This window comes from Candoia aspera, chromosome 9 (assembly GCF_035149785.1).
Source record: "Candoia aspera isolate rCanAsp1 chromosome 9, rCanAsp1.hap2, whole genome shotgun sequence".
NCBI lineage: Eukaryota > Metazoa > Chordata > Lepidosauria > Squamata > Boidae > Candoia > Candoia aspera.
Genome location: NC_086161.1, coordinates 23,379,952 through 23,399,680, shown reverse-complemented (window position 1 = coordinate 23,399,680; position 19,729 = coordinate 23,379,952). Strand labels below are relative to the sequence as shown.

Sequence of the window (19,729 nt, the reverse complement as noted above, 5' to 3'; positions counted from 1 at the left end):
CAGTTTTTACTGTCAGGAAGAACTAAAGTTCTCCTCCAGCTGTAGCTGGGAAGGAAAGAGGGCATTAGTGATCTCAGGGAATTGCTCCTTAGGACTGTAACTGTCAAGTTTCTTTGAGGAAGACACCTGAAACAGACTCATCACCCAAGCGTACCCTCCCAGGGAAGATTTTCTTCCCATCGTTGCTTCCACAATTTAAGAAGGAAAATCGATTGTGCTCTGCCTTCTACCAACTCTCAATGCCTCACTTGGCGAGTTGCGCAGTATTTCACACGGCGTTCAGATGGGCTGCTAGAGAGGCAGAACAAGGTGGAAAACCAGAGCATCAGCTCGGGGGACTTACCTGTCCGGTACAAGATGGGAATGTGGTCGGTGGAAAGCTTGTGCTCGCTTCGAACCCCGATGAGCAGAGGGCTTCCCCTTCTGGAAAAAGAAAGAGAGCTCGGTCGTGATGAGCAGCAAAGAGTCTTCCTGGACAGAAGCATCCATCCGGGAGACCTACTCATAGCTTATTCCTGAGCAGCTATTAACTACTCAGCCCTAGTATAGCATCGCAAGCTCAGACCCACGACTTGGAATGGCTAAGCCTTGTACATTCTGTACAAGCTGTCAAGATGGGGGACACAAATGATGCTGCTGATAGACAGACTCACGCTGACACGTACCTTGTACCAACCGCCTGGCCACGATAATGAACACTTTTGAATACGAGAGCGAAGGCACCCTCCTTTGTTGGAACAGGAAAGAAAAGCAGATATTGATTTATCTTCTCGGTTACGTAATGGGAAAGTTCAAGTTCAGGCAAGCAGACTCCCCCCAAGTCCATTGCATTGAACACGTAAGAGGTACAGTCAGATCCTTTCTGATTTAAAAAAGTTACTACAGGAAAAAATAGCCAGTTGAGACCTAGATTTGGCTTCGTTGCAAGCAAGTCCAGATATGCACTAAAGTGTGCTACATTTCAGAGCACATTCTCTCTCTCTCTTTTTAATAAAGTGCATTAGGCACCTAAACGTGGGACAATACATCCAGCATCCTTTTGAGCAGGATATTCTTTATACTACACAATTATCCTTACAAGTTTTGAAATAACTCTTAGCTAAACTGGGGGTACGCCTGGCCTTTGACGGCCACGGTCGCAAACCAGACTTGCCCCGGCTGGATCTTCCTTTGGATTGAGCGAGATTCGTCTTGTGTCCAAGGCTGCGGACAAAGTCAGCCATCAGAGGAATCTTCCTTGATGGTGGACTCAACAGTTCCTGACCCTCCATAATTAGGAAGTATGAATGGATTTGGCAAAATATACTAGTTCTAAACTGCCCGGTGATTTACTGAAACCTGCAGATGTACCAGCTGTTGGATGACCCTTTCCACCAAGGTGGTGAAGCTGATATCGTCACTCTCACAGTTGTCATACATGTACTTGACAAGCTTTGCGATGGTTTCTGTATCAGTTTCAGATTCGAATTCGTAGCCTTTGCTCTCCTGAAAACACACGAAAAATGAAAAAGCGGGCTACTTTCTCACCTGCACCAGGGAAGAGAAGCAGTAAGCACGAACAGCATGACAGATGTGGCTCAGGCAAGAGAAAATCTATTGTGGAATGTTATTAAAGTGACCAAGTGCCAAAGATCTTGCACACTCAGCTCTGATTTCCTACAGAATGGCCCAGCTCCAATCAGGAATGTTCAAAAGATCCAGCCTGGAGGAAACCTTGAAGCATATCAAGATATAATGTCAATCCTGGACATGTCCAGGGAATGCGAAATATTCTGTGCGTGGAACAGACCACCCTGGGAAGGCTCTGCTGGAGTGGAACTTGCGTGTTTGGGCCAAACCCGGACTGTACGTGTTCCAGGAAAAGATGTCCCGTGGTGCGGAAAACAGGGGAAAATAGGGAAGTGTAAATGGGAGGAGAGGTGGAGAGCTGGGTGGGTAGGCAAGAGCAGCACGTAGCTAAAGAGAAGGAAGAGAAACGAAGCCCTTGAATTCAAGCACTGTGGGGATGGCAGGAGAAAGCCAAGAGGAGGAAATGAAAGGATGGTGTGGGGCACAGAGAGGAGGTAAGAAAAGGATGGCCAACCTTGCTCTATTTGTCCTGTAAGACCACTTCAGATACATCCCCTCCATCTACAGCAGTGTTTCTCAACCTTGGCAACTTTTAAGATGTTTGGACTTCAACTTCCAGAATTCTGCTGGCTGGAGAATTCTGGGAGTTGAAGTCCAGACATCTTAAAGTTGCCAAGGTTGAGAAACATTGATCTACAGGACCCTGTAATCAAACTTTCTCAGGGATGACACACCGTTGGTGTCATCTCCTTAATATCTCTGGTGGGCTTCCAAAGAGCCTTGAAGATCTGGCTCTTCAGGAAAGCATTTGGGGACAATGATGATGACTAACATCCCCACTGGACAGCACCATTATAGGATGGTGTTGTTTGGATTGTGATGATTCTACTGAAATGCTTTTAGTTGCTTGATATAAGCTGCTCAGAGCCATTTTGAACCAAGGATCATACAAGCCATAATAAAATCAATAAATCAGTGAGTCTCAGTTGAAACCAAGAATGACCAAGATGTTCCAGGTTTTGGTTCAGTTGGACCACAATCCACCCAGGATGATTCAGCAAAATTCTAAGCCACCATGTGTTTGTTCCATGGACAGAACAAAACATATTTTCCATTTGGTGCACACCCCTACTAAGCTACCAGTTAAGGTGCAAAAGTACACCCCCTTCCAACTTCTGAAAAACTTTGGTGTGATTTGGGACAAGCTACCAAGTAACAGATGGTTCTTTCCTGTGCATCCACCACAAGCAGATTCTGTTTTCAAAGTCTAACACAGAATACAATCCAAGGAGCTGAACTTACCAAGAACTTTTTCAAATCTTTGTAATTTGTGATTATTCCATTGTGGATAACAATAAATTCTGAAAGAAAAAAGAAACATCCAGGTTCAAGGCTGTGATCAGAAATCATGCCACAAAAAAAGAGGAAACACGGGAGGGAAAAGAACTCTAAGCGATTTGTTCAAAAAAGTCTTCATACGGGAAACTCAAGGCAGAAACCGTGTTTCCCAAAGCCACACAGTTAACTCACATGCTCAAGAAACATGGATGTTCCACCTTAATAAAGACACTTAAACCTGGGTACTTAGTTATTATTTAATTTAGAGCAATGTCATCTGAAGAGTCTAACCACAAAATTATTATGTGTTACCCCATTTTATAGTTCCATTTCCAAATATAAAAGAGGGAATGTGGATCATTGGTTAAATCAATTTCTGTGCTAACTAACCTGGAAGAGAAACCACTCTCTTGCTTTTGATCAACATGCACTGGGCAGTCAGTCAGTTTACTAGTCTTTGACCGGTACAAGAAGAGCGTCCATGCGCGATCTGTGAGCGCTTACAAATCTATCTTAAGAAACCAGTAAACAAAATCTGCAACCAATTCAAAATACATCTTTAAAACAATCTGACTAGAACCTGTGAGTAAAGTCCAAAGGCAGCAATTGATGTCTAGGCTATGGATGAAGTAGTATCTAAAATTACATAAAATGTGATGATGCCTAACATTTATGCAGAGTAGGATGGTATCTAATAGTACAAAGAAATTGATATTATCTGAAACTACAGCGTACATCTGTTGTAGCAGGAGCTTATCCTATCTAGGTTATTTTCAACCTACAGGTTATCTTACAACCGAGAATCACCTGTGAGCAACCATTACAACCGTATTTGATATCTGAAGAGTAACAATTCTATAAAGCAGATTAACTGGGTCGGTAAATTGGGAAATCCTAACATCTTTAGCCATGTTACTGCGGTGTTTCACATCATGGATTTAAGCAGAAACCACAGTCAATTAGCACTTCAAGTTAACCTTTTCAGAAAATCATTGTAAACAAGGAAAGGATTTAATCTGTAACCTAGGATAAACTTTTTAAGAGTCACTTTTAAAGCCTGGTCAGCTGCAAGCACCACATCATGCATGGTGGAGTTAGACGAGCCTTGGATTGGAAGATTAAATGTTAGGTGCACCCCCAAAGATCAAGATGCAGTGTCCAATCGGGGACATGACCCCTGCTTCTCCTAGCTGCTGTGGCCAGCCCTTTCTTCCGCCCACAAGATTCGAGATCAAGCCGGATGCCTTCCTTCCTGGCTCCTGTTCAAGGCAGAAGAGCGGAACAGCCCCGAGGCTGTTTGGCTGAATTCCTGCAGGCACTGAAGAGCCAATCAGGGTCTTTGCTACAGCAAAAGCCCCCCCACTCAGCACCTCCCAGAGAAGGCCACTTGGAGAGCCCATTAGGGCGTACCATTGTTCCTGTCTGATCGCTGCGGGTGGCTGTTGACCGGATTAGGCTCGCCATGGGTGGCCCACCGGGTGTGAGCGATTCCAAGATGCACATCAAACTCAATGTCCAGATCAATGTCCTGCTGCTCTATGGAGAGAAAAGAATATTTTCACTTTTAAAGGCTTTTTTATACTGGTCATGAAAAGAGGAATGGGCAGTGCTTACAATCTCTTGTCTCACTGATTTCAGAACTGCAGCCATCAATGCAGCCACACAGCAGGACTTCAAGAATATTTGTTGGGGAGGGGTTTTTTTGGTATAATCTTGAATTTTATTAAGTAAAAAGCAAGAGAAAAAAACAAAACAAAGAAAGGAAAGAAGGGGAAAGGAATGGAATGCATGCATATAATTACATACATAGCAGTATAATTCCTAACTCGTCTCTGTTGTTATCTTTTTTGAAACGAACGTTGCGTAAGCTTTACGCTGAGGTGAAATTGAAGTGAGAATTAAAAAGGCAAGATTTAATATAGTGGTTAAAAAAATTAAAATTAAAAAAAGAGAAAAAGATGTGCCTATAAGAACATTCAAACAAGCCCCCCCCATTTTGTTCTAGAACATTCGTTAATGAATATGTTTACTTTTATAGCGCCCTATAAAAACTGTAGCTTTGCTGGGACTGCAGACATACTGAAATAAAAAGACAGTTTTATTTCACTACATCTGCAATCTTAGCAAAGTTTTTTTTTAAATATTCAACATACAATATATTTGAAAGAATATAAGAACTAAGTACCACAAAGAAGAAATCAGGCAGAGATATCAAAATATGGGTGGATAAACCACAATACATTATCATACATCACTGGAAGCATGTAATATGCAATATTACATACTGATTTTCTAGTCAAAATCTACCTAACTCTGGTGAACTTTAAGCTAAAAATATTTAGTTAACATGGTTCAGATCATCAAAAGATAACTATAAGATAACTGTAAATAATGCATCTGTCAGCCTTCCCAGGTGGACCGAACAGGAAACGTGACCAAATGAAAGAATTCTACTTTATTGTAAGGCTACATTAACAGAATCTTGCAGGTCTGAAAGGACAAATCTCCCACTGTCTCCTTTACAGCCCGAGAAACCAGGGAGGGTCCCTCCTGAGCCTCTTTCTCCTCCCATTATGCAGCTGTGGGCTCCCCCCGCCCATCTGATCGTTCCCTAGGCAGCATCTCTCCCCTCCGTCTCCCAAGGTCATTCCCACGGACCATTACAAGCCGCCCAGAGTCACTTGTTGAGATGGGCGGCTATAGGAACTAAATAAATAAATACATAAATTACATCTCCACCGATACTATAAATTACACCAGTTTAAATAAGAACTCTACAAACCAAATCTTGAATGCAGCACAATCCCACCTTTCAGCTCGCAGCCCAAGCACGGTTTCCAATTAAAATTAAATTCTGCCTCGGATTTATTTCAGACGTCAAGGCATACTCCCACAATTTAACTAGCCATTTTCCCCAAGGAGGGAGTCAACCCTCGCAAAGTCCATCTGGAGGGGCAACTGGTTTAATGTTACCATGTAGGGTTTTTTTAAATCATTTTGAATTATTCTACCAGTAGGTTCATAATTTCAGCCTGCCCAGAGCCTTTTATGTTGGATGGGCTACAGATAGTGTAAGATACATAAACGCAAGAGGAGGAAGAGAGGGAACCTGCTGTGCCCACTGAAGTCGTGGGGAACCAGGGCCCCGAACCCAAAATCGCAGCACTCCTAAGGTGCCCCACCCACTCAGCCAGTATGCCAACCGCTGTAGGGGCATCGTGCAAGTAACGAAGGCACGGCTGGAGAAGCAGAAGAGACACCGAGGAAGGAGGAGACGGCGGGATCCCAGGAGCCCCTTTCGCTCAAGCGTCCCCACCGCCACCCCAGTCGTGGGGGAGGGCGCGCGCCCAGCCTCGGACGCTGTGCTCATGCAGAGCGCTTCGCCTCCTGGGCCTCGACCCTGGTTCTCCAGAGCAAAAGCGAACTCCTACTCAGGGACGCCCAGGCTGAACGGTTTGCAGACTGCAACCTAAACTGTGATAAATACACAGCCCCACCACTTCACCCACCTGCTGCTTCGGGGCTGTTCTAATGCTGCCCCCCAAATGAAAAGGAGGAAGACAAGACTTACTGTTTACTTCTTCGTCCAAAGCCTTCACTTTCCCTTTCTTCTTAATGAGCGTGATCTTGCCAGCGTTGGCCTCCCAGTCTTTATCGTTCCCACCATCGATCCCAACCCCTAAGGGAAGAAGCATGGCAGGCAAGCCCATAACTCCCCTTGCAGGATTAACGGTCCCCTGGCAAAAGAAGGCTAAGGGGAGTCCCCAATGGTTTCTCCACATTCCAGAATACAGATAGTCCTTGCTTAATGACCACAATTGGGACTGGAATTTTGGTTGCTAAGAGAAGCGGTCATTAAGCAAATCCAACCCAATTTTACGACCTTTTTCGCTGCAGTTGTTAAGCGAACCATGTGGTCATTAAGCAAACCACATGGTTCCCCATTGATTTTGCTTGCCAGAAGCCAGTCAGGGAGGTTGAAAATGGTGATCACATGACCATGGGATGCCACAATGGTTGTAAACGCAAACCGGTTGTCAAGTGCCCAAATCATGATCATGTGACCACAGAGATGCTGTGACGGTCTAAAGTGTGAGAACCAGTCGTAAGTCGTTTTTTTTCCCAACACCGCTGTAAGTCCAAACCATCACTAAGCAAATGGTTGTTAAGTGAGGACTACATGTACATTAAAGGACATCTGAATATATACAAACGGCTTTGTAGAAATATCAGTGGTGGAACTAAGCATTATGATCCAATATGGAGATCCACATAAAATCTTAACATAGACTTCTGAAGGAGATCCACCTGGGAGGGTGTCAAAAGAGTCAAGATGGCAGCCTTGAGTGCATGATTGAAGCCCTGCCGCTTTCAAATATGCACAATAAAAGGGGCGTGGCTTTTATTCATGCAGGCAGTTATTTATTTATTTATTTATTTATTTATTTATTTTGATTTATGCGCCCATCTCAAATGCATGACTCTGAGAGGCTTACAATTTAAAAAATGACAAAAAGAATGATGTGCAATCTTAAAAACCTATAAAATCATATAAAAAACTAAATACCAAAATCCACAGCTGAAGTCTAAAAAGCAGTCTCTACTCAACATGGCCACCATCTTGACTTTTACGACCACCAACTCCACTGTCATCCCTGAAATTCTGTACAGCTTTGAAGTCAACCCACTGAAAAAAAAAAAAAAAGATAGATGTTGCCGGGTAAGCCATATAAATGGGACTTGCATACACGTTCCAGCAGTCCAGGAAGAACATCTTGAGGAAAAAGACTGGGAAAAAGCTTCTCGCTGGCCACGGTTTCTTTAAACCCTAGTATCCAAGCAAGCTCCAACAGCCTGCTTCACACAATGCCAAGCCATAAATGCCAAGCCATGGTCCAAAATCACAATGGCTGGGTTTTCAGAACGTGCAAAGCTGAAGGCAAAATAATCGCACTGTGGTGTGCAGTGCAGTGGTATCCGAAGTGCACTTTCTGGATTCCAATGGCACGTATTTCTACGGCTATACGAGCGAAAAAAGGTTCCTTATCACTTTGCACTGTGTTTTTCTCAGAAACAAAGCTAGCTCTGCCCTTCAGGATAAGTACAGTGGCCACACATCGTTTATTAGAAAGGACAGTCCTTTATGTCAGAAAGCTGTCCTTCAGATTTGTTTATTTTCCAAAAACTCAGTTTTGCCCTTTCTTTCGGTAATTTAACTTTTATCATACAAATGGTACCCCTTAATGCAGTCTTTCACCTTCATGGGCAGAATATGGAAACTGAATGATCTTTTTAAAATAAATTTATATATACTGTTCGATTTTAGATGCTTTTATTACAATATGTGTTTTTGTACAGTTTTTCTTGGTTTTGCTTTTCAATTTTCCTATGTAAAGCAAAGTTACATAAGCAATTAAAAAATTTTATCCTGATGAACCTCTTTCAGATTTGCCCCCTTTTCAGGTCTGTCCTTTATTTTTTCCAAGAAAATAGGGTCACCGTACCCAGAAGTGAAAAACTTTCTCCTCTATGGCATGGGTGATTCCTTGCTTCTGGTCAACAACTTCCATCACCACCACCTCACAGAGCAGGCAGCCTTTCATGCCCAACCCTCACCTTTGATCTTTTGGGGAGGGCAAGAACTGCAGAGGGCGGGGTGATGATGCCAAATGGGCAAGGACATGTCCTGCAAGGGGAAGCAACCAGGATCTTACCTTTTCCGTGGTTTGTGGGTGAGGGGGAAGAGACTTTGGCTCCTTTTAACTCTGTTAAATCTATTTCAGGGCTTACCCTCCTGCTTGCAAACTGGTGAGAAATTTTCAGAATTGGAGGGGCCTCCAGGGACGACATACGGGCTCTCCAGTCAGATCCAAACTATGGTTTAGCATGAAGTGGAGCAACAAGGGTACAGCAAACCATGGATTCTGCTCCTCCTTCTAGTGTGAATGAGGTGGAGTTGGCAAATTTTGCCTTCCACCTTTAATATAATCTGAACCAGAAACGATTACTCTTAATATTCATTTCTCGTGAGGTTCAGATGCAGACATTTGCCAGCATAACCACGGAAAGAAGTTCAGGAAGTGAACCCTCCATCGTACAAACAGCTTACCTGCAGAGTCATATCCTCTATACTCCAGTCTCTGAAGCCCCTTAATTAGGGTCTCCAAGATATCCCGTCTGGTCCGGGGAACGTGGTAATTCAGGTAAGCAAAGATGCCTAAAAGATTATTTAAAATGGAAACAGGAGCAACATTAATATAATTCCTTGCAGGTCTAATGGACTGTCTGGTTAGTACTCTTCATGAGTACTGTACATCTAAGCAATGGCTCCTTAAACTATACACGTCAGGAATACATCTTTTTTTTTTTAACTTGTTGAGGTGGTCCCCAAAATAGTGGTTTTTAATGCTTTTAAATGTATTTTTTTTAAAAAACAGGGGGTAACCTAATATTCCCTACCCTGTCCTCATGACACATTTAAAACAAAAGTGTTCTAGACTGGATGACACCTGAATCAAGTAATACAATCCTTAACAGGCAGGCAGGAAGGATGTCTTATTACAAATGCAAACTCTTATTCCTCCTCTATCAAAACAGCTGTTCCCAGCATCTGGTGCTCAAGGCCTGCTTGTGCTCTTTGGCTTCCTGGAGGGGCAAAGACAAGAGTTGCCCTCCATTTTCGACTTGGGGTCAAGGAGTGGCATGACCTTCTGGATGGGCAAACTTTAGGAATGCTCCTACACCACAGGAGAGGAAACTCTTGTCTAGTTTTGTATTCGGCAAGGTGTGCTGAGTATGTGCAAAAATGTCGGCTGGATCTCCACGCCCAGGTCCGAAACAAGTCCATGGTAGATGCCTCTACTGCAGAAGAGCCTGTTGTACCTCCACTTTCTGCTCATCTCAAGCCAGTTCTTTTTTTTCTTTTAATGTCTTTGATACTGTTCTCAAAAATTTACAAAAAGCTTTGTACTTCCTAATGCTGGGATTTAAACCTTATCCTCACAAAATGAAGAGGGCACACAAACATGGCAAAATAGGTAATTAAATGTGGACACCCCGCTCATTTATAAAGGAGAACTGAGATGTCTACTTAGTTATCAGATGTCTAGTTAGTTGGACAATGGCGGCTAGATGCTTTCTCAACAATAACCAACACAACCCATTATTCTTAGGCAGCACCAGGATTTGATGTCAAGGGACACTATGAAAGTATATGAAGTATGGCACATTTAATCACTTACAGGTTGGCTTCTAAGGGGGCCCAAATGTTTATAAATATTATAAATTATCAGATGCAGAAAAAGGGGGAAGTTAGAAGCACAAGACATAGTCTTCTTCATTTTCTCTTTATTTTTCTGTATTGGTCAAAATTTGCTTTGTGTATCTTCTTTTTCTCTTTATCAACATGCACAAAACCATTAAAGGAACAATACAACGGAGACCTTAATACTAAGTCATTAGCTTAAGCCTGAAACCTTTATTGTACAACAAAAACATTTAAGGCATCTGCAGCGGGGGCTTTTTAAGTTATATTCAATTCTGGATGGAAAAGGCAAATAATTTTATGCTCATTCACACTGACATCCTAAGTTGTAATTAATATTCATATACTATTGCTTTCTTCTCAGCAGCTACCTCAACATTAGAGTGTTAACGATCTTCGGTCAGTACTGTACAAATAGCATTGTTCCACTAGAAGGGAATACTTGTAGCTCAGGGTTGAGCTTGGTGCTCTCTGAGCTTGGTGGTTGGCTTTTTTAATTATTATTGTTTATTTTTTAGATAGCAACAAAAAAAGAAAAAAACACACAAAGATACATACATTACAATAAAAAAAACAGGGGCTTAAAAAGTGAGGAGAGTGTAACAGAAAAAGTAAAATAAAAATACGAAATATATCATTACAACAGTTATACTTCTATATATGTTTATCTAATGCAAACATGATGCAAATATCTATTTTTATTTCTAATACAATTAAATAGCCATCATGCTTTCTCTAAACTACTGTATTTTGTATAAATGAGTCCCATATTTCATTATACTTATCCATGCAAAAATCTATGTCTACAGGCAATCCTATAACAGGTGGCAAGTGTAACCAGGTCTTCAATCCACTGAGTAAATGGGGCCAAATGTTGGCCTGCAGACGTTGCATTACCCGGCTAGGTAACATCATCCGTGCAAGGGAGTGTGAGTAACCCCACACTTACTTGCACTGATGATGCTACCAGGTCGGGTTATGAAACATCTGCAAGCCAGCAACCAAGCTCAGAGGGCACCAAAGACTTGAAATATCAAAACATAATGTATTAAGGTTTACAACACCATACTAAAAAAAAAAAATTTTTTTTAAAGGAAGTATAGGAAGAAAGCCACATTATGCTACTACTCAAGTACAACAACTTGTTGGAATAAGCTTCACAACTGCTTAGACCTGCAGGAGTTCTGGCTGTGACCACAGTGTGCTCTCTGCTCTTGCAGCATATTATGGGATGTGTAAGGAAAACCAGGGTGGAGGAGGAGGAGAAATCATTTCCCTGGTCCATGACTTACTAGCAGGTTAAACTCTCGATCAATGTATTATTACAGGCAAATGGCAGATTCAGCCCCCGAGCCCAGAATTTGCACCCTCTCCTCTAATGATCCCTTCTCACCCAAGAGAAACTATTGGAAAACAAACAGAGAAATGGGCAGGGGATGCTAATCTTCCCCCAGCCCCCAAGTGCCAGTTCGTTCCTCTGCCCCCCATCCACCCGACACCCCTTTCCTAGCCATGCCCCTCCTCAGAAAGCTTGTCAGGTAAACCCACCCTCAGAGAGAGAGAGAGGATAAAATATAAATGCATTTATAACTGCTGTAAAGAAGGTTGGAAGCCTCTCCTTTTTTCTTCTTTTCTGACCCTTTTCTTTTCTTGTTCTTATTATCACTTTTCTTTTTTTATTCTGTAAAAAGTTTCTTCAATAAAAATTAATTTAAAAAAAGAAAGAAAGCTTGTCAGGTGAACCAGAGGCTTTGCAATTTCGCACCATCCCGTCTTTCTGCAAGACTGGGGGGATTCTCCGCTTAACATCCTGCGTTGTTCCCTTCATCGCTAAGTATTATTTATTAATTTGTTTGTTTGTTTTTGTTTCTATCCCGCCTTTCATATTTTTATAAATAACTCAAGGTGGCGAACATACCACATACTCCTTCCTCCTCCTATTTTCCCCACAACAGCAACCCTGTGAGGTGGGTTGGGCTGGGAGAGAGGGACTGGCCCAAGGTCACCCAGCCGGCTTCCATGCCTAAGGCGGGACTAGAACTCTCAGTTGCCTGGTTTCTAGCCCAGCACCTTAACCTCTAGACCAAGCTGGCCCTCCTAACAGTCATTCTTGCCCAGAGTCAAAGCCTTTCCAACAACAAGTAGGAAAAAGGTGAGACATATAACTGCTCATCACCACCAACCAGCCTTAGGATCCCGGTTTGGTTAAAGCAGGACGTATATTGCATTAATAAATAAAATTAATACTCTCATTTAATACTGATGTCTGTCTTATTCTATTCATCAATGCACACCCCTTTGCAGGGGTTATGTATTTATTACACATTTCTAACACATCCTTTATCCACAGATTTCAGGGTGGGGTGCAATCATGAAGATAGGCCATCATAAAATAATAAAATCATTTGAACAAAATAGAAGTCCTAGCAATCGGTCACACCCAGAGGCTTGGCTGAATCTTAGCTGCACGCCAAACTAAGGCTAATTAAGCTCCAGCTTGGGAGGGGAGGAAAGAACGGAAAGGTTTGAAGGGGGGGATCAAAAAAGTCAAGAAGGCGGGGTTTTTATTTTTCTAACCAGCCCCCCATGGATGTCCCTGCAGGGAGCTTTCCATACTGGGGGTGTCACGGCCATGAAGCCCCTTCTTACATCTCTACACACTACTACTACATACCTCTTACCTTTCCCATCCCAATGGTGGGACACCAAAGACAGCATCCTTGGTAGACCCTAACGCTCAGGCTACAAAGGGAGAGATGTTCCTCAAATCTTAAGCCTTTAACATTATCACAAAGATCTTGAACTCACACTGAAAGCCACTGCACTTGCAGGAAAAGTGATGCTACTTGGTTTCTACCTGAAGCTGTTGCTGGAGTGCTGTGCCTAAAGCAAGCCATCCTAGATGGGAACGGGGCTAAGTTAGCCAAAGGTCTTCTGGCCCAGAAGACAATAATATGCTCTGTGACACTCAAGTGGAAATTAGTCTTGGAGACATAGGATAGGAAGAGCATTGACACTTTGGAACTTCGGTGTTGGAGGAGACTCCAGAGAATACTGTGGATAGCCAAGAGAACAAACCAAATGAATCACTGAACAAATCAACCCAGAGTTCTCACTCAAGGTACAAATGACCAGGCTCAAGTTATCCTACTTTGGACACACTTTGCAAAGACCCAGCTCTTTAGAGAAGGCTCTGATGCTGGGAGAGGTGGGGGGAAAGAGGAGAAGAGGACGACCAGCAGCCAGGTGGACGGATCCAGTTATGATGGCAACGGGGGCATCAACCGTTGGAAGAGCTGAACCACTAGGTTAGAAGCAGATCCTCCTGGAGAAAAATCTATCTGTGTGGTTGCTAAGAGTCAACACCAACTTGATGGCACATAATCAATCAATGAGTAAACTGCCTACAGTACGCATGACCTGTGGTTAAACAATACAGTTATTTACTTACTTAAAAAGCTGCCTACAGTCTGTTTGGCATGAGGCAATGGATACGTTGCAGAAATCAAATAAAAGTTAAGTAACCCCCCACTGCCTCAAGGAAGAGCAATCTTCCATTTCAAGAGTCATGGTTCTAGCAGTATAATCCTCATCTGTAAATGCAAAACCACTCAAACACTGTGGTAGTCCCATGGGAGACCAGCCCTTTCCAATGGCTGCGGAAGCAACTCTGGCTCTCCAGCAACCCCCAGAGCAGACCTCTTGGGGCACCATCCCAAAATCACCCCCAAAGCGGCCCAACGTCTACTGGAAACGAAGAGGAGAACAGCACTCAAAGATCCCTGATTAGCTTCCCATGGGCAGATATGACAGAGTTCAAGATTCATACTGCGCAAATAAGGAAGTCAACAATATAGGAATTAGGAACCCGTTGCCGGGAACAAGATCCGTGCTTCCTCGGCTCTCAGCCCACCATCTTCTCCACATCGCATGAGTTCTCTAAAGCAGTTCTAATGCAGCAGCATCCCCCCTTGCTTCCTTCTCCTCACTAGATGCTTCTTTTCTTCCCATCTATCTATGGCAGATACTGGATCTTGGTGCACCTGAGAATCCTCCAGCAGACAAGCCAGCTCGACTCTAATTTCTGCCCTGGGAAGAGGCTGGAATCCCTTCCATCTCTGGAGACACATCGAAGACCAGATGCCCAGAAGACTGTCTAGCAGTTTACCTGCTGCAGTGAGCACCATCTGCACCTTCTGGACACAGTGGAGTGCATTGCACTAGTTAAGGTGACACACGGAGGAGGTGTTGGCAGCGTTCACTATCATGCTGATCTTTCTTTATATTCTTACACGGTACATACTTTGGATTGCTAGGAAATGCAGCGCTGGCAATTGTGTCCAGGCCTTGGCGTCAGCTGTATCGGTGATCCGTAAAGCATTTAGAGCCAGAAGCAAAAGCTGCTGCATTGAGTTTGTAACTCTATAGAATTTGCAAATCTAACAGTGCATATAACTAAATTTAGAATAAACCTGTTGCAAGGATTAATTGGGGAAATCTGTACTGAAAACAGGAGGAAGTAGCAGGAAAAGGTGCTACGGGAAAGTCACATAAATGACCTTTGTAGCTTTGTGATTGTGTAGTACGTCACAGATTCGTAGGTAGCAATTTGATTCCGGCAAAGTATAGTTGCCTCGATAACGCTTTTTATTCTATGAAGCAGATATCCTCTATCCCCCTGGTAGCTAACTAAAATTTATTCATTTATTAACTTCGTATGCCTCCCAGTGACTCAGGACAGCTGTTGCCATTATTTTATCCTTCCATCTGAGATCAATCATCATTTGTTGGTAGTTCAGCCCATTGCTCTAAGGTGTCATTAATCTGAAAACGCCAATACATTGCTTAATTCTCTCGAGTTTCTCCAGAGCTAATTGGGATGGGAAAGGTAAGAGGTATGTAGTAGTAGTATGTAGAGATGTAAGAAGGGGCTTCATGGCCGTGACACCCCCAGTATGGAAGGCTCCCTGCAGGCTAATTTCTCAACCTCATTACCAATCGGAATTCAGATAAAAAGGCGGCTGAGTTTTGGATCATATGCTAAAAGCCAAAGGAATCTTGGGACCCTTTTCACTCCCTAGAAGGCCCAGGAAGGAGATGGGCTTCTGCCATTCCCTCCCCTTGGCTGTGGAGGATGGGTCCAGATGGGGGACCTGGATCCAACTCTAGCTGGCAGCCGCTCCTGCACTAAGTTGGTTCCAATGCCACCTTCCTCCTCCTCTGTGGTGACTGTCCACCTTTATGACAAGAAGAAAAAAAGTCGACAGAAGAACAGAGCGCTGGGATGTAGATACGGAGAATGCAAAAGGGCAAGAGGCGGCGACAAAAGAAACAAAAAACACCTAAAATGAAGCCCAGCTCAGGAACCTTGGCAGACTTTGAAAAAAAAAAAAAAAGCCCACAAGCAGGGCCAGAGCTGTTGAGTCAACAAGGAAGTAAAAACAGCATCCTGAATGAAAGGAACATTTCACGGACATGTCCGTGTGGCAAACAGGATTTAAGCCAGCTCACCTTTCTACAGAAAACAGAACATTAATAGCCTCCCTCCCGCTGCATGCTGGAATGCAGTAAAATCCAGCAACCTCTGGATTCACCGCCCTCCCCAGGACCATTTACACTGAAGGCTGATCTAAAACAACGGCTTAAATAAAGAACCAGAGTGAAAAGAACTTGCATTTAATAAATAGGCTAATAAATTTATTAGCCTATTTATTAAATGCAAACCGCCCAGAGTCCCCCTCTTTGGAGGGAGATGGGCGGTAATAGAAATTTGAATAATAAATAAATAGATAGATAAATAAATAAATTTAAATGAATAATTAATACTAAAACTAATAATAATAATAATTTTGAGAACAGTTATTAGGATGCACCGAAAGAAATCACAATTCCTCTCTGCTCTGGAGTGGTCAGGCCACGCTCCAACCATTTCCAGCACTGCATTTTTCGGAAGGACGTTGACAAGCTGAAGCGTCCCAAGCCCGGGGTGCTTGGAAGGAAGACCCTGGGGTGAATGGAGGTGGCACTGAGTTTGCTTATCCTGGAGAAGAGAAAACTGCAGGAGACACAGGAGCTGATTTCAAGTGAAGGGTGTCATGCAGGACACAGGCAGCATCTTCAGAGCTTTTCTAGAAGGCAGGACAAGGAACAAAGGGTTTAAACTGCAAGGGAGTAGATTTCAGCTTGCCATCCAGAAGACTTTCCTAACTTCCATTGTTCAATACAGGTAGGCCTTGCTTAATGACCACAACTGGGATTGGAATTTAAGTTGCTAAGAGAAGCGGTCATTAAGCGAATCTGACCTGATTTTACGACCTTTTTTGCAGTGGTCATTAAGCAAACCACGTGGCCGTTAAGCAAATGATGCGGTTCCCCATTGATTTTGCTTGCCAGAAGCCGGTTGGGAAGGTCGAAAATGGTGGTCACGTGACTGCGTGATGCTGCGACGGTCATAAATGCGAACCGGTTGCCAAGTGCCCCTTTCACTGCTGCTCTCTCCCTTGCAATGTATCAGGGACAATATCAACATAAGAACAAGTCATAATCCAGCACACAGTGGCTCTTCTCTTTAGAGGCGACAAAGCACAGGATCAGCCCTCTACTCTGACAGCTGCACCAACAGTTAAAATATATCACGCTGTCCCAAGAGAAGCAAAGTAACAACAATAAAAATAAATCCACAGGATTTAAATACCTCATCACCACTGTATTCCCAGTCTAACCCAAAATATCCAAACCGCTTTGATTTTATTCAAATGTATTTAAAAGGATGCGTTGGGAGACAAAGTACAGGCAAGCTCAACGCTGAGTTCGAAGACACAGTGACAGCCTACTCGCAGCAAATTATTTATAGCATCAGTTGCCTTTTCTATTGTTAGCATGCTCATGAGCAATTCTAAGCGCTGCTCTGGGAAACCTTGCTCTGTTCTAATTCAGGCCCAAGATTTGAAAGACAACACAAATAAACCCAGAAGCTGGCTTTGGCTTAGCCTCTAGTTGTGCAATGGGGGGGGGGGGACCTGCCTGCCACCTTGGGGACCTGGCTTAGCGTGTTGCATAAATCCAGCTATTGTGTGCAAATCAGAGTTTATAGCTTACTGTTGTGTGAACCCAGGCTTTTTCAACACAGAGTGGTTTAGCAAGACCAGTGAAACTGGCCTTATTAGCATTTCCATTTTTTATCCCCAGACCCCCATGTGGACACCAAACTGCAAACACCAAATGGACAGGACCACAAAGCTGCCAGGAAATTAAGATAATTGGTGGTGAAATCCGGGGGGGGGAGGGGGTTAATGGATGAGGATCCTAAATAAAGGGCCTCAATAGTCTACAGGGAAGAAGGCAGGAATGTAAACTGAATATATATACTGCATAGCAGAGAATGAATCTATTTAAATTTCACTTTAGCCACTAGGAAACCTCCTAGAGTTGTTGGGAGTCTGGAAGCATATAAATCATCATCATCTCCAATATCATCATCCTCTGAAAGGCATTTTCTTTCTGCTTCAGATCTTCATGCTTCTTGGCCTGGTTCACACATCACAGAAACGCCATGGTTGGCTTAACTAAGACTTACTGAAAAAACCACAATGATTTGGGTTCAAGCCAACCTCTTGAAGCTGTCTCATTCACACAACATGCTAAGACAATGGCTGGCTTTCCCACAACACAGTGGGGACGCAGCGCAGTGGACTGGGCGAACCCAGACAGGGAGGGCTAGCCGAGGGCAAATGGGAAGACCCATTTCTTTTCCTAAACCCTGTCCCCCGCACCCTGGCCCACCCATTTGCCTTATCCCCAGCCACATTTTGAGCACCACCCTGGAATCTGCACCCCCCCCCCGGCTCCTCCTTCCACACGCCTGCCTCGGTTTCTCTGACAGGTAGCCCTGTGGCATCAGGGTGGTGAGCTCCTTAGCTACTCGGGTATATAATAATAATAATAATAATTAAAAAAAATTAAACTTGTATGCCGCCCAACTATCAATGACTCTGGGCAGCTCACAAGATTTAAACAAATCACAACGAAATCAATAAAAGATAAAGACGGAAGATGGCAATGAAGCGAGGGGTCTCCCTCTTCCTTGCCAAAGGCCGGGTGAAGACCCGTCTTCAGGGCTCTTCTGAACAGCAGCAGAGATATGTATGTGTATGTGTGTATAAGATACGTGTCAGAGATATATGAAGAGAATAGAGAAGAGAAGAGAAGAGATGCACGCTATACCCTGCGATTCAAGCCCCCCCGGGGGGCGGCATCCCCATGGCCCGCTGACGCCAGGCGAGGGACCCGGGGCCTCCTCGCCCTCCGGGCCAATCCCCGCTCCTGCGGAGGCCTTTCCACCGGTCCGCACCTTCCCCGGCCAGGGAGATCAAGCCGAGCCCCCTCCGCACACGCTGACGAGCGGGCTCCGGGGGGGCAGGGGCCTCTGCCGAGGGGCCCCCCGCCGCGCCCCTCCCCCGAAAAGCGCCCCCAAAGCTAATCGCGGGGGGCCCCAGCCAAAGCGGGCTGGCCCCCCAAACGCGCGGGGCCCCCTCTCCACCGGGCCGGAAAGGCAGGGAGGAAGGGGGGCTCGTCCGCCCGCCCCGATACTCACAGACACGCGTGTCGGAGGGTTCCCATGTTCCCGGACACCCTTCCGGGGGGATGATACACCCGCGCCCGGGTTCACCCCCCCCGGCTGGGTTCGCACGACCCGCGGGGCTCAGCGTGCTCGTGCGACCCCCCCCAGCCGCCTAACGGGAAGGAGAGGCACTCTGCACATGCCCCAGAGCAAGGGCGCGCTAGGCTGAAGGGGCGCCAGCGCGGGGAGGCCGGGGAGGCCGGAGCCTCCGCCGGCGCCGCGAGGGCACTCTGCACATGCTCGGGAGGCTCACCGCACATGGCGACGCTGCTGCTGCTGCTGCTGCTGCTGCCGGGCGGCGGGTCTGCGGCTGCCAGGCGGCGGCGGGGCGGGGCCGGCGCGCGCGGGGCGCAGGCGCGCTGCCCGGCTCGCCATTGGCCCGCGCGGCGAAGGGGCGGTCCTACCTGACACCGCCCCACCCCGCTGGCTGGCGCTGGGGACGTGGCAGCCGCACTCTTGTCCGCGGCGGCGGAGCCTCTCTGCGCGGGCGCAGTCTACCTCGGGGCGGAAGGATGGGGCGCGCCGGCGCTTCCGGGCCAGGGCGTTCCCCGGCCTGCTTGGGAAGAGGGGATGCCCCCCCGAAGCCCACGCCTGGGATGGGAGACCCGGGGAAGTCCCAGGGTGGCGGGGGGACCGGGAAGAAGGCCGCCCGCCTCGCCCCTGAAGCCCCCGGGGTCAAGCAGGGGTCCTTGGGATGCTAAGCGGGGCGTTTCATGGCTTTTTTGGGGAGGGGGCGCGGGAGGCGAGGATGCGATGCAGGGGCTGGGCTCACCCATCCGGGCTCGGGGCAGAAGCCCCTGCCGCCAGGTTCGCCCTGTGCCCCCTCCTCCCGCCTTCCTATGCCCTGCTGAGCCGCGCATTATTGAACCATGGTCCCTGGGCCATGAAACGTGGTTTAGAAATGACTGTCTCTGGTTTCAAGTCATGTTTTTAATCGG

At 45.5% G+C, this 19,729-nt stretch overlaps 1 protein-coding gene across 2 annotated transcripts in view; it reads right to left on the bottom strand.

The window, feature by feature from the left end:
- Nucleotides 1-19,098, bottom strand: part of GFPT1 (glutamine--fructose-6-phosphate transaminase 1) — a 49,180-nt gene extending 30,082 nt beyond the window's left edge. For both annotated transcript variants that reach the window (XM_063311504.1, XM_063311505.1), the window contains exons 1-8: nt 19,045-19,098; nt 9,017-9,124; nt 6,479-6,586; nt 4,318-4,443; nt 2,872-2,930; nt 1,351-1,485; nt 666-727; nt 344-423 (exon numbers count right to left, since the gene is read on the bottom strand). In XM_063311504.1, coding sequence (XP_063167574.1) covers nt 344-423; nt 666-727; nt 1,351-1,485; nt 2,872-2,930; nt 4,318-4,443; nt 6,479-6,586; nt 9,017-9,124; nt 19,045-19,051 — 685 coding nt within the window. In that variant the 5' untranslated portion in view covers nt 19,052-19,098. The remainder of the gene's footprint in view (nt 1-343; nt 424-665; nt 728-1,350; nt 1,486-2,871; nt 2,931-4,317; nt 4,444-6,478; nt 6,587-9,016; nt 9,125-19,044) is intronic.
- Nucleotides 19,099-19,729: the final 631 nt, after the last annotated feature.